The sequence below is a fragment of the Mustela nigripes genome, chromosome 7, assembly GCF_022355385.1.
Source record: "Mustela nigripes isolate SB6536 chromosome 7, MUSNIG.SB6536, whole genome shotgun sequence".
Classification (NCBI taxonomy): Eukaryota; Metazoa; Chordata; class Mammalia; order Carnivora; family Mustelidae; genus Mustela; species Mustela nigripes.
The window spans coordinates 130557298-130574625 of record NC_081563.1 but is presented as its reverse complement, the minus strand read 5'-3'; the positions used below and the strand labels follow the sequence as shown (position 1 = coordinate 130574625).

At 51.4% G+C, this 17328-nt stretch overlaps 1 protein-coding gene across 7 annotated transcripts in view; it reads left to right on the top strand.

The window, feature by feature from the left end:
- Positions 1-15366, top strand: part of NFATC2 (nuclear factor of activated T cells 2) — a 156009-nt gene extending 140643 nt beyond the window's left edge. For 4 of the 7 annotated variants that reach the window (XM_059407238.1, XM_059407237.1, XM_059407233.1 and 1 more), the window contains exon 10: positions 11006-15366. In XM_059407238.1, coding sequence (XP_059263221.1) covers positions 11006-11061 — 56 coding nt within the window. In that variant the 3' untranslated portion in view covers positions 11062-15366. Of the gene's footprint in view, positions 1-3970; positions 4059-11005 lie in introns of all 7 variants that reach the window. The other 3 variants (XM_059407235.1, XM_059407234.1, XM_059407236.1) reach the window with 3 other exon arrangements.
- The last annotated feature ends 1962 nt before the right edge of the window (positions 15367-17328 follow it).

The following is a 17328-nucleotide window of genomic DNA, read 5'->3' as shown; positions in this document are numbered from 1 at the left end:
GCAGGGTCTCATGAGCCAGGACAGGATTTCTGGCCAGCTCCGGAGAGGCCGTGAGGAAGTCTGGGGCATTCTGTGACATGAGGAAAGTGGCCTGGGAGGGGTGTGCTTCTTAGTGCACCAGGCTTCCACCTGTTAACCCCCCTCCCCAGCCTCTGTCCCGTGTCTCACAGGACAAGGAGAAAATACACTCCAGTGTCTTCGTGGAAGTGTTTGGTTCATTCCTTCCACCCCCAAAGAGAAAAATGGCTTCCCAAACAATTAGGTATTTATTTTATCATCTCATTTGCGGTCCCAGGCTGATTTGTGGGTTTGGACGGCTGTTCCTTTCCCAAATCTCAACTGGATGTAGTAATAAGTGCTTTTCTTTTGCTTCTGTTTGGCCAACAACTTATTTTGCAATGCTTGCTTTGCGGCTGATGCCTCGCAGCAGAGGTTTGGGGTCAAGGCCGTGATGAAATGGCAGAAGGACAAGGAAGCAAGTGGCGGTTTGTTTAGAAGGCTTTCCTGCCTGTGGTTGCTACCTTAGAAGCTGTGTGGTTGCTTGCCAGTAGAGGTGCAACGTAGCAGCCTGAACTCAGAAACAGTTTTGCTGAATGGAGAAATGGACTGGTCAGAAGGGGCAAACCCAGCTCAGGTCTCAATTTCTATAGTCAGTGAGTCCTTCCTTGTAGGGCAGTTTAGCCGAGAGAAAGTCTAAGTTGTTTTTCTCTAGACTGTAAGTTCATGTGGAACCCTGGAAAAAGTAGAAAATGGGTAGGACGGTATTCATTTCTACTGCAGTTGGGAGGGACATTGGTGTTTTCATTGTGGAACCGTCAAACTGAATGCACCTTAGACCAGTCTCTAATTCTTGTCAGCTCCCTGACACAGATGCACACAGGTTTTCCCCATCTGATTCCACTGCACTTACAGAAGCACACCTCTGTTTTTAGGAGACTAGATGCTAGTTGTAGGATTTGTCAAGGTGACAGATTCTTGGATCTGATTTTGCATTTTATCTGTTGATTAATTAGTGAAGCACTTCCAGTCCCGAGCCTCAATGATCATCTAACCCACAGCACCAGCGGAATGATTTACCGATTTGTGCCTAGTGTTGCAAAAATGCATCATCACTGTGTCGGTCTTTATCTGTAGCCTCATGAAAGACCACAAAATGGAGTAATGATTCAAGGACCAGAGGGCCGTCTCCTTGGCTTTGGGAGGGTTTGTTGATGTTTGCCAGGGAATTCTAAACATGGCCTTCTCTCTTGCGGTCCTCCTCCATATTACTAACAACTGGCCAGAGCAGTCATGCTGATCAAAAGAACCTATTTCCTCTTGAACCATGTGGGGAAATAAGAGTCACCTTCTTGGTTATCTGCGAGAATGGTTAGGCCAGGTCTCCATCTCCTTCCATATACTCTCCTCTCCCTCTCCCATCTTTCTTCTTTGGGAGACCCTATTATGGAGTTTATAAATACCTGTGCAGAAGTCAGACAGAACGTATCCCTTAATCCACACAGCAACCTTGCCAGGGAGGCATTCTTATGCCTGCATGTGGCTCAGCGAGAGGCCACGAGACTGACGTGGATGTCCCTGCCAGAAGAGCGCTTTGGTTCTGAGGGCTACCGACGCCAGTCTGCATTTTTGCCCCGCTCCCAGGGCAGCCAGACGGTCTTCCAAATGCAGGGAGCCTGGGACTTTTGTCCCTGAAGCAGAGGCCTTATCGAGCTCTGCCCAGTGCAGGGCACTGGTCCTGGCCAAGTCATTCCTTCTTTCTGTGCCTCAGTAACCTGACCTGAGCCATGGGCATCCCACCAGCACTCCCCAGAGAGGGCCAGGAGAGGTAAAACAAGCACCTGGAGAGCTGCCTGAAGGAGAGAACAGCTGGCCAGGGGTTGGGGGCATCTGGGTCTTGAGTGGAGTCTGGGGGTCTTAGTTGAATGGAAACAGGCCCTTCCTCTCCTCTTGGCGCTTCTGTCTTCCACCAAGAAACAGACCATTAAAGAGTGAAACTTCATGACTAAACAGGAAGCTGCACCTCAAAAGGCCGCAAACTAGTTTGATGTTTTACAAATTCTCTGAACACTCTTGATGAGGAGTGGGGAGGAGAGAGCGCAGGGCTGGCTTCTTGGGTACCAGCTGGCTGGTCTTAAGGGCATGGTCCCCGGGGTTCTCCCCAGATTTGGCTTATGGCTCCAGGCATGTGACTTTGGTCCCCGGGGTTCTCCCCAGATTTGGCTTATGGCTCCAGGCATGTGACTTTGGACTTGTGCATGGCCCTGATGCCTCCTCCGTGCTGAGTGGGTGCAGACGGACGGAGTGAACACATCTTGGCCCCAGTAGCACCCTGGAGCTGGTTTTTCCGGGAGTAACAACAGAGCCTGTTGCTCTCCCTTGACGGCCAACAGGCCCACCCACTGTGGGCAGAGACCAGGAGTCCCAGCCAGGCTCAGGGAGGCAGGGGAGGGGCCGATGGAGCATTCGAGACAGGAGGTGGTAGAGGCTGCTGGTTTCCGGATAGATTTTAAGGGTAAATCCAGAAGCATTTGCATATGGAGGGATGTGGGTTGTGACCAAGATTGGTTTGAACAACCGGAAGAAGGGAGAAGGTTTCCTATGGTGGGAACAAGTGGTATAGGGTTACGGGGTGGGGGCTGGGGGGTGGGGGTGGGGGGATGGGAGCAGGAGATTGGCTTTGGCCATGTTCAGTTTGAGCTGCCTGGTGGGCAGTTAGAGGTTTGAGCCTGAAGTTCAAGGGTGAGGTCTGGGGCTGAAAACATTGATTTGTCAGGATACAGGTGGTATTTTAAGGCCCCAGGGGAATACCCTGACAGTGCCTTCAGCTCTTGGATTTGGTATAAGCACTGTGGAGTAGAGAGAGGAAAGTGCAGTGAAGAAGCTGCAGTAGGGCCTCAAGCACCCGCAATTAGGGGAGTGGGCCTTTTGGCTTCAGGAGATAGCCTGAAATGCAGGGTGCAAGCCGTGTTTACAGAGGAGAGGGGAGCTGGTTGGTGGTCCTGTGCCTAACTCCCACCAGACCCTGCTGGAGCCCAGCACCACTGGAAGGCTCTCCTGATTCAGTGAGATCGGCTTTGAAGGGGCATTTCGTGGAGATCCAAAGAGCATCCTGGTTTACCTCCTGATGCCGACGAAGCTCTGTCTAGGGAAGGCTGGGTCACTCTCTGTAAGAAATTAATCCCAGGAAAGGTTTCTAACTGTAGGCACTCAAAACAGACCCTGGCCTTGGACTTTGTCCATTTAAAGGGGATCGTAGAAGGGAGTGTATGGCTTATTGACATTGAAGAGAAAATCTAAGAGAATGGCTTGAAATGTAGATAGCTCGCGAGCCCTTTGTAAGGGCCTTCAGCGCTCGGACTGGGGAGGAGCAGTAAAAATAGTAACTTTTTCTCATCATCAACCAAAAAAAAGGAAGAAAATGTGCAGTCTGATGAATTTGCATGCACACTGAGGTTAGATCACTTGTAGGAAGGAACCAGGATTCCAGTTTAGCATATAGAAAAGCCTGAAGGACGATTACTTTTGAGTAGATTTTTCATGAAATGCTGATTTTCCTTTGACCGCAGAAGCTAGAGTTTTAAAACGTTACCTCTTTGGTTGACCCTGATTTGCAATGCTCGGCTAGGCAGGCACCAGGGCTGTTTCGTGTAGCATAGAAAAAAGAAAACCCGCAAAACCCTTGCTGATGCCCGTTGATCTCAGAGACCTTCCTTTCCGTGCACCAAGTCCTCCTCTCAGGGCCTCTGAACACTGGTTTGGGGTTAATCCTGGCACAGTTGTTAAGATGATGCAGAATGTGGGCTTAAACTACAGCCAGGGGGTTCCGTTCTGTCCTGGGTTCTGCGGGGCCCTCGGCCAAGGGTTGCTCCTCATGACATGGATGATATTAACATGCGTTAGAAGCATGATAGAGGTCAAAGGTGATTTTTTTTTTTTTCTTCTCAAAAATGGTTTTGCAAATCTTTTTCAGAGCTGATAGACACACACCTTAGCTGGATACAAAACATATTATGAAACAGAATGACTGTGATCTTTGATCCAAGAAATCAAAGTTAAAGGTAATCGACATTTCTGCTTCTCCTTTTGTCTTCCAGCTGTGTGTTTCCTTAACTCGAAATACTTGTAGAAGAAAACTTTTCCAACCATCCTCCTAGACACCACACTTCCTGCTCTTAAGGGCTGGACACCCTCCCCCGCCCCGTAAGGGGACACCCCTGGGGGGACTTCCCTGAGACTCTCTGGGAGGTTGGGGTGTCCAGGTTGGGGTGGGGGGGTGGGGAGGAGGCTCTGGGAATTCGCATGTTCTCCCAGGGGTCACCTCCGCCTCTGCCAGGAAGCGCACAGCCAGGTCCTGCTCCTACATTTGAACGGTTGGTCATGCTCTGTGGGGGACCAGCTCTGTTTTGGTTTTATGCAGCTTTGCCCGGTGGGTCCGGTTAAGTCAGACTGTGTGTCAGAGGAGGGGCGTTCTGCGCTGGGGACCGAGGGAAGCCAGGCAGGGCAGAGGAGCCGGCAAGCTGCTCTCCACGGCTGCTGTGCTTGGTCCGAGGTGGAGGGGGTTTTCCCACCAACCCCAGCAGAACCCAGCAGTGCCCCTGAGTTAGCCTCCCGCATTCGACCTCCCTCCAGGGAGTCGGGATTCTAGGCCTGCAGAGAAGAGCCTGGGAGCCACTGCAGACTCCATGGCCCAGGGCCCAGGAGGCCTCCGCGGGTCAGTGAGGCCCGATGCTCCACTTTCTGCCCCTCTGCTGTGGGCATGTCACTGCTATGACTGGAGCCTCTGACATTCTGGGTAGAACCCGCACACCCAGCGGCCCGCGTGTGGTGAGCCCTCCCCAGAAGTCAGCCCGTGGGCCTGGGGGGAGGGGGGGGGCGGGGGTTACAGGCCTCCTGACCTCTCCCTGGCTCCCTGGGCTGTGGCTTATTGAACGGCCTGTTTGTCAGAGAAAGTGGGCTCCTGCCATCAAGGCTCCAATGAGCAGCAGCACACTGGTGAATTTTACCGCGTTTACAGAGGCCTTGGAGCGGGGCTGGGGGCGGGGGGTGGTCCCCAGAATCCTGTTGCCCAGAGGGTTGGCTCTGCAGAGATAGATCCTAGCCCTTCCCAGGAGCAGCATGAAAGGGGGCAGGGGGTGTAGCCCTGGCACGTTCTCCAGCAGGGACTGTTAGACACCGTCACAAGCCACTTAACCAAAGTCCTTCAAGGGCCCTTTGTGTGTGCTTCTCCCCTCCCTGGTATTAGCACCTGGTGATGCTTCTGACCTTACAGGGGCCTTGGAACTGCCGGAACTGCCGCAGGCTGGCTCCCATGGTCGGGGCCCCGGGGGGCTTTACCCCCGTGCACCCCACCCACAGCTTTGGGCTTCAGGCCTGTCAAGGGTTGTTTTTTTTTTTTTTTTTTTTCTTTTTGGTCTTTGTCACTGAGCCTCTAACGTCACCTGGCCCCTGCAGAAAGTTCTTCACTGTTCCCAAGTGCCCACAGAGCAGGCCTCGGTGGCTGGAAAGTTGCTTAGCAAGCAAAACGCAGAGCCTGGGGAGAGTTTTGTTCTCAGAGGACTGATCATCCGTTTTGATACTGAAGTCCCAGGGCAAGGCCACCAGCCGCCTTTCCTTCCGAGCCCCTTTCCACACGCTAGTGGGGAAAACAGGCCTGGAGCTCACGCTCGGCTGTCCGAGCCGCCTGTCCCGCCAGCAGCTGGGACAAGACAGGGCACAACTCCTGTGCTTTCTGCTCCTGCCTTCTCGCCCCAAGCCTGGGTCTGGGGAGTGAAGACCGAGAAGCGATGCGGGTGGGGGGCGGGGCTGTACCTGTCGGGGCTCTCAGCCTCTTTGGCCTTGGAGGACGCGGCCTCACCCCGTTCCCATCCAAGCCCCAGGAACGTCTTTCTGGCTGTGGCCTTTGTGGCCGGCCCCAGAATCTCGTGGGCACTCACGTGATCTAACCAGATTTTAGAACACATGCTTGAGGTTTGGGAGAGAAGCAGGATGGGGTCTGTCCACTCCTTCCTGTTGCTGCTTTCTCAGGGGATGAACTTCCAAACTCAGCAATTAAGGGGGCAAGGCCTAGTCAAAAGGACTCCTCACGGCCTTTTAAATTAGACCCACTGTAGATCGGCATGGTTTTCCGTATGCAAGTCTGAGCAGTCATTCTTCTGGAAGGTGATGCTTGAGCACCTCTGCCCTCAGCTGAGAGAAGCAAGTCGGTGTGCAAGTGACCCCTTCAAGTGAACCAGAAAATTCCTAGGGCAGAGTGGGATGCTAACAGAAGCCCAGGCTTTTAGAAATAAACACCTAGAATGGTTGGATGAGCCTCACCAGTAGGAGGCATCGACTTCTTCAGCTGCCACTCCCCAAAAGCAGGTGAAGGAAACACCACTTCCCTGTTCTTCTCTGCCGTGGGTATGGACAAGGGGCTGGTACGTGATGTCTCTGGCCAGGTGGTAATTAGTCTGTTCAAAATTTGGCCCCCCGGCCTATTACGGTTTAATAAAGTTTTATCAGCACACGGCCACAGCCATTTGCTCACAAATGCTGTCTGTGGTGGCTTTCACACCACAGCGGCAGAGCTGAGCAGTTGAGCAAGGGGCCGCCTGGCCCAGGGCTCGGAGAACGGTTTTATCTGGCCCTTGATAGACAAGGCTTGGTGGTCCCTCGTCTACTTTTTTTTGCCTACAGCCATGTTATTAGAATAGTTATGTTTTTCTTATTATGCTACCAAGTTTTGTTTTTTTTTTTTTTTTTGAGTTTTAAAGAGAAAGCTATAAGTATTGTTACAATTATACATCTGTCCATCTTTTCCGTTCTGGTTTTAGCCTCAGGTGTCAGGCTTAGAAATCATCCTGAGGTGGGGTGCACAGGCATCAGGGTTTGCAGCACAGCCCTCACTCAGATAGTGATAAAAGGTCAGGGGAGCTTGTGGTAGAGTCAGCACCATTGGCCTCAATCGTGTTCTGAGAAAGTGATACTCCGTGACCACCTTAACCACCCGGCACTTGGCCTTCGCGGCTGTTAACTTAACAGAGGCTGCCTTTACCTTTTCTGGACACAGAGGACCCCAGGGCCACAGAGGAAAGACGAAGGTGATGACTCCTGAACTTAATAGCACAGCATCTTCATCAGTTGTGTAGCTGTACAGCGTTGCGGTTAATACATGGGTCCCGAGTTCAAATTCTGATGCTGTCACTTAGCATGGCTGGTGACTGCCTCTCTCCATCTGTAGAACAAGGATAGGATTACGGGGTTTGGTATAAGAAAAACTTGGCATTTATTACAGTGCTTGCCACATGGTTAGCTTCCAGTAAATATGAATGGCTTATATTCTTTTGTAGAGAAAAGGCTCCAGAGAAGTAATAGACAGGCAACCCATTTGGCAATTAGGTGACAGAGGAAAATGTGCTTCCCCAAACCAAGTGACCTAGGCTGATGATGTGGGATCCCTGGGGGTGGGGCAGGGGGGAAAAATGAGATGCATGCATTAGGTGCCTGCTGTGTGCATGGTACTATCCAGAGCACCGTGGAGTTACAGGGAACTCAGATAACCTGGCCCAGGAGTTTGCAAGCAAGGCATTTGGAGAATTCAGTATTTGCTTTTGGAGGGAGTGAGGGCCCGAGGGTGGGAGCAGGAGATGGCTCCCATGAAAAGGTGGCGTCAGAACAGGGGCAGGAGGGAAGTCAGGGCTGGGACAAGGAGAGGCGCTAGTTGCAGAAATGCACATGGCCCAGTTTGAGAAGAAGTGGGAGGAAAGATACAGAGGCTGGCCTAGAAGAGTTGCTCCAAACGTTTACCAGAGGAAAGAAATGCAGAGCGCGACCCACAGCCTGGCACTCAGACCTCAGTCAGAGCTGGGGCCCAGCCCAGAGCTGTCAGTAGGACCTGAGGCTACTTAATGCCCCTGAGCTTCCTCTTTCTCATGAAGTGTCAATGAGCACTTCCTCTGTCCTGGCGTCCTGCTTAAAAGCTGAAGACTCAGTGCAAGACCACGGCCAAAGCACTAGCTGGTGAATTGTAGGAACCAATGACACAGAAGATAGAGGGAGAGTGAAACTGGGCGGGACTCTGGGTGTGCACTGCAGAGTGCCCAGGCAGCCTTCCTGGAGGAGAGGGAGCAGAGCCTTGAATGAAGGAGTGTGGAGAAAGGCCTTAGAGGTGGCAAGGGAGACAGCCAGGGCAGAGGCCTAGTGGGCACAGGTGAAAACCCAATGGCCAGCCAGGGTGCAGGGAGCTGGCGTTGCAGGGCCCCTAGGAGAGCAGGTGGGGCCCAGTGCAGGGTTTTTGCATGAGGGAGACCTTAAGGGGACAGAGCAAGGGAGTGAGATCAAAGCCCGAGCATGATGTGCTACAGGGCTGAGCCTGGAGTCCCTCTTCAAAGGACAGAAGCTGGGGAAAGACCAAGGAGGGGTTTCACGGTGGGCACCGGGGAATCCATTCAAAGGGCAGGGTGGCCTCACTCACTCTACCCTTGGCTGTGAAGGGGAGACCTCCTACAGGCGGGACGCCAGGCTCTGGAGGAAGCGGCAGAGTAGAAAGAAACCCTTCCGGTTCCGGGACCCAAGGGGCTGCGCTGCCGCCGCCGTGGTGGTAAGCCCAGCAGGTTCTTCTGCCGTGGAACTTTCTCTCCTTGTTCACAGCCAGGGGAGCACCCTCTGAGGTTTCAGCAAGCGAAGGTTCCTCTACCCAGAGAGGTTTCTGTGGGGTTCGAGGCCTCCCTTCGGGGCTGGAGTGCACAGCCGCCTCCCTGCCCCCCACCCAACCCCATGGAGGTCTGAGTACACCGTGTCCATAGCTTTTCCAGACGCCGCTATGAGCTTCTACCTGGAAGTGGCTTTCAGAAGGCAGGAAGTGGCTTTCAGAAGGCACGCGTGGGCCTGCTGGCCGCGTCTCCTGCCTTCCGTCCTCTCCTGGGCCCGGGCCCCGGCCTCTGCCTTCTGAGGAGGGAAACGACCCTTTAGTGAGGGTCGCGGTGCCAACACGGCTGCCTCCCAGCTATTTTTAGAAAGCCAGGGCGATGGAAAGTTTCCATGAGGGATTGACTCCTCTGGTTTCCTAGATTGAGAAAACAGGAAGCCCTTCAGAATCCGGGCTTTGAAAAGCTCCGCGTGAAGCCACCCTGCCCCCCCCCCCCATTCTGCTTTCACTGCCGCCTCCTCCCTGCCCCGCTGCACAAAGGCCTCTGGGCAGTCCAGGCCCTGGTGGGGTGCGCACGAGGGCGGGTTCCTTCGTGGGGTTCCTGCCTGAGGGCCCCTGGGAGTCAGCTAGGCTGCTGCCTGGTATACAGTAAGTGCCCACTGAATGTTGGTTTGCTGTCTATGAATTCATCCTTGGAGTTGCTACTAATGAATCCACTTCCACAGTTTGCAGTTTGTAGACACAAAAACAGCACGTCGAAGGCGCAGATCTAATGCACACCATACTATGAACACCTGCCATACTAGGCACGGTGATCATTTCCGCACTTGCATTAGCTTATCCGAGCTCCTCCACACCCCTGGAAGGAAGGGGGGATGGTTTTGTACATGGTTTACAGATGGGGAGACTGAGGCAAGGTTCAGCAAGCGAGGAGGCGGTAGAGGTGAGATGCGAACCCTGGCTAGCGGGCTCCAGAGCCCAGACTCCCACCTTGTATCTGAACAACAGAGCGTGTGCTTGACTAGTTTCTAGCACAAGCTGAGGCCTGCGGGGCAAAGTACTCATTCAGAGTCCGACCCAGAGCCTGGGCCTAACCCGATCGTAGGCAACAGCAGCCGAACACCACTGACCAGGTGGACGCGAGGAGCTAGCACGGACCTCCATGCCTCACGGGGACTGAACGGCGCACATGGGTTTGCTCCCCTGGGAAGTGCAAGGCACGGGCCCAGAGAGGTCAAGTCACGGTCCTCAGAGCTCAGGAGCCAAGGTTCAGACGCGCTGCTGCCCCTCAGCGCCACTGCCTCTGGCGTTTGCACATGCCTCCTCCTTGGGGCCTGGGGCCTGTGGGCTCATCCACGTGGGGGTTTCTGGGAAAGGACACTGGACCTTTCAGGGCTCAGCTTGAACATGGGGAGAGTTTGAGCACATCTCAACGGTTAGAGACAAAAGCAAAGATGAAACCTGCAGGTTGAGGAGGCTGGGGAGGGGCTGCAGGACAACTTGAGAGACCTTCCATGGCACCCAAAAGGGGTCTCCCTCCCTCCCTCCTGTCCTGCCCCTGGGACCAGTCAGCCCATCCCACTGCACAAGCCGCGGTGGACACACACCTCTGCCTTGGGTCTGGGATGCCACTGACCACAACTTTTACCAAGAAAGTCGAAGGAAGCCTTTTTGCCAGCTGCCCCCCGTCTAAGACCTTACTGCCTTTCTTCCAGGACCACAGCCCTGGATAAGGTACCAAGATGGGAGAAGATAGCCAGCTTCTTGATGCCAGGGGCTGGCATCCCATTCCTGGGTCCCTGCGAGGGGGAGGGGGTAGCCGAATTTTCCAGACCCCTCAGAGGACATTTTCCCCTTCGGAAGACTCACGGTGTGATCCTTCGCTCGTGTGTGTGTTGCGGGGAGGAATTCCTGGTTGTGCGGAGAGAGATTTTGTCTACACAATGGCTGGTCGTTGTGGTATTCCCATCTGCTGTCTGTGGAAAGGCCCCTCTTCTGAGAACCGTATGCTCTGGGGGTCAACTAGAGTTGAGTCACGTCGTAGGGCTTTTCTAGATGCTGTAATAGCGGAAGGGGTTTGGGAGTCAACAGAGAGACGGGACACACTTAGCACCCGCCCTCCGGCCCAGCACCATCTCTGCCAGGATGTTTAAAGTTACCTTCACAAACCCCTCTAGCACAAAATATCATCCTCCAGAAAAAAGAGCCGAGGAAAGCATTTCTTAGGTTAAAAGCCGTCAGGTGCATTATCAGAACAAAAGTGTGTCTTAAAAAGCCTTCCCCTTGTTCCGGTTCTAGAAAAGCTAAGCTGATCAGTGTTGTTGGTGCCCGCTCACTCGCCGCTTCTCTCTCTCTTTCTCTCTCTCTGTTCTTTTGTAGTTAATGAAATTATCAGGAAGGAGTTTTCAGGACCTCCTGCCAGAAATCAGACGTAGAAGATGCCATTAGCAAGACACCTTCCGTATCTGACCCCTGGGAGCCTTCCACTGCCCTCACCTTCTGTTTCCTTTACTGTACATCTCCTGGCCCGGAGGCCATGCGCGGGACGAGGTCCTGGCAGAAAGCTGACTCTCGATTAAGGAGCTCGCCACCTCTCTGTGTAAAACACCAGAGAGAACACTCTGCCTTTTGATTTGGGGTTTAAATCCCAGAGAGCATCTCGGTTGACTTTCCTGGTGTCCCATCCAAAAACCTTAAGTGCCTGCTGAGCAAACACACAAGACAGCACGCCGGACCGGCCCGAGAACGGAGTGACCGGAGCCTGGGGTGTGGGCTGGGCTGGGGGATGGAAGATGTGGGCCCCCGTGATTAAACCCCAGCCCTGCGTTCATTTTTCCAGGTCACAGATACAGCTCCTGTACCTTTTGAAGGAAAGGAGTTTTCAAACAGAGCCACCCAAGGAACGTGACCCGAGCGGGCCTGGCTTCCGGGCTGAAGAAAAAACCAGAAGCCGGACTGTCCTCCTTAGGGACCGCCTGGTCCCGGCCACGGTCAGGCCACGGCTGAACCCTTATTGGTCAGTTTCCTCATTCTGAAGCAAGACTGTCTGGCGCACACCAGATGACCGGTTAAAACTCAGCCTTAAGTTATGAGACGTGTCCACGTTTGTTACTTTTGTCTCCGCTTCCAAGAGCCAGCCCGAGGTGGCTGGATTGGGGGAGCTCTCTGGGCCCGCTGCTCCTCAACCTTGCAGAGAGCGGCGGGCCTGGAGCAGGGACCCCAGCCCGCGGCGTGAGCACCGGCCTCCGCAGGCCTGCAGGCCGGGGGCTTTCTGCTAGCCTCGCTTGCTTTCTCCCTGGTGGCCAGAGCGCTTTTCCATGAACTGGTGAAGAAGATCTCAAGCATGTGCGTTGAATTGTGAGAAAGAATCCCAGAAGAGCTATAGCAACCAAAGGGGGAAAAAAAAAAAACCCAAACCAAAAAAACCACGGAAATGGTGCAGGGATTTTTGTGAAGTATGGACCGAGGCAAGCGGCGGGCAGGCCTGAGTATTTCTGGAAGTGGGTTCCCCCATGACCAGGGTGGAACTTCCTCTCGGGCCTAGCCTCCGAGTAGGACAGCAACGGGCTTTGGCCCCAAGTTCACTGGCTTTGTTTTTTTGTTTTTTTTTACCCAAGCCCATCTCCAGCACCCCTCCATCCCAAGACACCTGTCTGCATTAGCCGCTTTATCTGCACCGACGAGAATCAACCTGCGTGCCTCCCTCAATCCGAAGGAGCGTGCCCGAAGGGGTGTATGGGGGGATTTTTCTCCCCCGTTGTCTCTCCTGCACACACCGAGTCTTCTAGAGTCTTCCCCCTTTGGTGCAGTTTTTGCAAACACCTAAAACTCTCAAAGTTCTCAGCAGGGGAGTTTCTCATCGCACAGATGTGTTCCTGTTTACCTTCCTGGGGACACCCTGGGACAAGCCAGGACTTCGTTTTCAGCCACTCTCCTTCCTCCCCACTTATCCACGCAGAACATAAATATTCCTGCCACTCTTCCAAAGGCTCTCCTCGGGGATCTCGGTCAGCTGGGCTAGGTAGAAGCCTAGGAGGAGAATCACAGCCTTTAAGGGCTTGCTGTGGGTTTTTGGAGTCCCGGCTTCCTTGTCAAGGTGACGCAGAGATGAAACCTTCCCCATGGTGTGGCCAGGAGCATGAGGCTTGAGGACTACAGCCCGGAGGGTCTGGTGCTGCGGAGAGTGGATGAGAACACCCAGTAGATGAGAACATTCCACCTTTCAGTGGAGACCTAGCATTTATCTTCCCCAACAACGGGGCGGGGGCCGCTCTTCAAGCCCAAAGTTTGGCAAAATCCTTCTTTTATACAAAATGCGAGTAAGAGCTTAACCGCTGTTGCAGAACTTCTGGGATGTGAAATTCTTCCTAATTAATAAAAGGGTTCCTTACACCAGCAGCTTCACATAAAGCAGTTTCTCTCCAGCAATACTGACTTCCCTGGGGAAGCGTTAAAGTGTCTGTTGAGTGATCTGTTCTCCCTTGACCTGGCTGGGAACCTTAACCTTTTTCTTTTTTTCTTTCTTTCTTTTTTTTTTTTTTTTTTTTGCACATGAGGGAATTTGGCCTTTCCTCGGTTATCTGAATGTTTTACCCAAGTGCCTTCCCGCTATTGTAGCAAAGTCTCCCTGCTTCGTTGTGCCTGGATAGGACGGAGAAGGACTAACGTGTATTTCCATCGATCTTCCAACTCTGTCCGTGAAAAGGGGGTCCCGCTAGTTGAGAGTCTTTAACACACATATGTGGGGGTGTGTGTGAGTGCGCACGCATCTAAGGCACCCGCCAGCTTTTTCTAAGACCTCCTAGCTGGATATTAGCGGAAGCGTGTCCATAAACAACTATACCAAATAACAAAAGACAGAGAAACCAAAGCATTAGTGTTGAGACTTAAACAGACGAGAGAATGGGTATTAAGAACTGACAGCCATCAAGAAAGTTTGGTCGGTAACAAGCGCCGGGAGGAAATTTTGCCAAGAGGAATCACTCATGAAATATTTTCAGTCTGGGAAGAGGCAATATGATCCTCTAAGAGAAGGAGAAAAATAAGGATGTCTAAGTGGTAAAGATGTGTGTGTTGCACGTGATAGAAAGGATCTCAGGTCGAGGTTTGCACTTACTACATCCAAGGTAAATGGGTAGCGCCACCAACAGAAATCTACCGTGTTGCTGAATGTAGTAGATTTCCAAAGTCTGCAAGTCTTCTGGTATTGTACAAAAATCCTGCTGCTTCATAATATATAAGAGCGATCCAAATTAGTAGGTTATTAAATTTTATTTTCTTATCTGTATGTTTATGCTTTTTATCTGTCCTGAAAATATCACACACACCCTCTGTTGGAATTAGAAAATATTTATAAATGGTTGAAATCTTTTTCAGGTGTTTCTTTTTGCATATGTTGATTTTTTTTTTTCCCCCTAAGGGAAATGATGTATTCTTGAAACTGTGTGATTCATGCTGGCAAAGCAAACAAAAGCCAAAAACCCAGCTCCGAGCCTGTCAGTCACCAGAGTCTTAGAAGAAAGCGTCCCTGAAGACGGGGGATGGCTTTGCTGAAGAAGGAACGCTCTGATGCTTGCTTAGGAGGATGTAGAGTTCAGCTCTGAGCCTTTATCTGGTCATGGAGGAGAATTGTAAAGTGTTGAGATTCCCCCACAGCAGTGCCTAGTAGGTGATTCTGAATTAAAAACAAAACTGCCTGTATTGTAATAGGGTTCTGTGAACGAGAATCCCAGAATCCCAAGTGCGGGCTCCTGTTTACAAAGCTAACCAAATCTGGGTAGATAAGCCCCCCTCCCCCATGCATTATCCAAAGGACCTGCAGAATTTTCCAGCAGGGACACACCCTAGATGAATCAGGTTGATTTCTTCTAGAAGCTGGGAAGCACTGATGTGGCCTTTCTTGTTTACATCCAGTAGCCAAGATGTCGTTCTCAGGAAGCCAGCCTTGGCCAGTGTGGGAGCGGTCCCTTGTAGACAGATTGGAAGCTGATGTGTTCTAGTTGTCACTGAATGTGTTTATTTTCATGTCAAACACTTTCCAAGTGCTTTCTGTCATTCAGAATCGAAAGGCTGTCAGAGGTCCGCTTTTTGTAAACGCGAACAATTTTGCTCACATTTACAAGAGGCCTGGGGGTTGTGACATTCTTGACGAGCTGGGATAAACCTTCCTGCACTCAGCTTTTGGAGGGATAACCCTGGCAGGTACCCAGCACATCCTAACCTCCCTTGGAGATGGTCCCTGAGCAAGTCACCCTGAAAAGGAGATGGGGTGCTGGGAACACTGACCATTTCGCCTTGATGCACCTGTTAGCGGACCAAACACCTGCGAGCTTCCTGGCTCAGGGGGTTGGGTGCACTGGATACGAAGCCGTTCCCTGTAGAGAGGTGTTTTCAGCACGGCGGCCGTGTAAGCAGACAGAGGCTGGGGTTGGGACAAACTTCGCCTCCAGAGCATCTTGTCGAAGAAACTTCCTTACCCTCATTGCCTCTACAGCCCTCAGAGGGGAGAAAATGTTGACAGTGCTCTGTTAGTTCTCCGACAAACAGAATTCTCTGCAACAGGCGGTGCTGGAAGGCTTAGGTTTTGTAGAAATCTCGACTGTTAAAGAAGTTTGAATACATCACATTCCTATGCAAAACGTTTTTAATCTCCAGTTTAATGTAGTTTATTTTTGCTATATGTAAAGTATTTTTATACGGCTTGTATCATGATAGTTTAGCAATAAAATGGTTGAAAGCAATGGCTGCATTGGTGGATCTTTTCTTCGCTAGAGAGGCTGCTCAAATTTACCCCTTCCAGTTGGAGTTCCTGCAAAGAACTTTGCCGTGTGTACAGATACCCTGACTACATCCGGTCCTCGGCTCAGTTCTAGGTGGTAGACACGATCCGTTTTATATCTAATCCTAGATAGGGCTCGGGAGCCACGTACCCCAAGTGATGGAGCCATGAGGTCATCCTGGGTTTGTCCATTTCTCTCCCTGCACCCACCATAGCAGCTCTGTGCTAATGGGTCTCTACACCTGTTTAGAACTAGCATCTACGTAAAGAAGATTGAATGTCCCCTTTGGGCCAGCTCAAGAGGCCAGCAGAACATTCCCAGCCAGCCAGGCTGAGCTGGTCACTGGAAAGGAAAAGCAGTTCTTTGCTTGAACATTTTACACAATTACCAAAAAAAAAAAAAAAAAAAAAAAAAGTCTCTTTTACCAAACCCACAAACAGAATTAGATATTATAAATACTAGAACTTTCCAGCTGGCTTCCTCCTTACAACAGCTTTCTTTCCCCACTTTGGGTACTTTAGCTATCAAGAGGTTCGCAAATAATCACTGTTTAAGTCCTAATATTGTTCAAACTTCATCCACTGGTGAGTGCTTCCCTGAAGCCCCTGGGAAGCTGGATCCCTGCCTCGGGCCCTCTTCTGCAGACCACTCTCCCACACCATGGCCCTGCCTCGGGAATGCCTTCTTGGGGATTTTTCAAGCCCCGCTTCTAGGGCCTGGAAGCAACAGTGCCCTGTGGGTGGGGTGTTCCAAGCACACACAGGGCCCTGTATGGGTTCTGGATACTGGAGCCCATGGTCCCCTCTGGTGGCTGAGACCTGCTGGTTCCTCTTTCCACTTGCGGCAGAAGGTCAACCAGATGCCCCGAAGAGTTCTAGCACCCACCCACCTGGGGGTCCAACCTGGTCTCCAGAAGAGCTTTGTGGTAAAGAGTTTAATTTTTTTGTGGGATCGTGTAGTATTGGGTCACCAAAATGGTGCTGAAACATTGATCTGAGGAAGTCCCAAATTGCTTATGTAGACAGGATCCCCATAAAAACAATTTCTCCAGGTCCACACACTCTCTGGGCAATTCTGCCCCCTTACAGTTTTTGCTGTAGCTGTGTACACTGGTTATTTTTAAATGAACTTTCTGAAAATTTTATGCTGCTCTTCCTGAATAGAAACTCAATCACCTTAGGCAGAGGACAAGGATAAAACTATACAGCCATTTGGAAAAATAAGTCTGTGTTCTGTGTTTATTTCTGACTCACATTTAGTAAACACAAGTGAATCTGTGCCTCGGTTTCCCTACATGTAAAATGAAGATAAGAATGGTCCCTGCATCGCGGGCATTGTTAATGTGACAATAATTAGCTGTTGATACAATACCCCATCATCTGGCAAATTTGAGATTCACCTAAAGCTGGACCTCACTTTTCTGGCATCAGGAAGGAAGCATTCAGAACACGGATAATAGATCCTGAACTTCTCACATGAAATTATTAAAGCCAAAAACTTGAGCTTATCCAATTTTCAAATCCTGAAACAAAAGGGAAGCTCATGGGGGCATCTAACTTCTCTGAATCAGGGCAGGTTGGCAAATCTGTGAATTGATCTTGCTACGTGCAAGAGCAGGATGTAGTTTTGTACTGAGGAATAAAAACACAACACTGGTTTAGTAACGAGTGGGAACATTAAGAAGCAGTTAGACTTACAAGAGCAAGCAAAATGCTAACTACAACATTTTCAGGTGCACAAGTTGGAAGGAAATGGATTTCTTGGCAGGAGCAGGTTGAATAGGAAATAATCCTGGGAAGCAGGCATAACCACAGGGACCATTAAGAAATGAAGGCCAGACTTCTGGGGAAGATGGCAGAGTAGAAGGACCATAAGCTTGCCCCATAGGCAACAGCCACATCAGGGTCAATAACCCAGAAAATC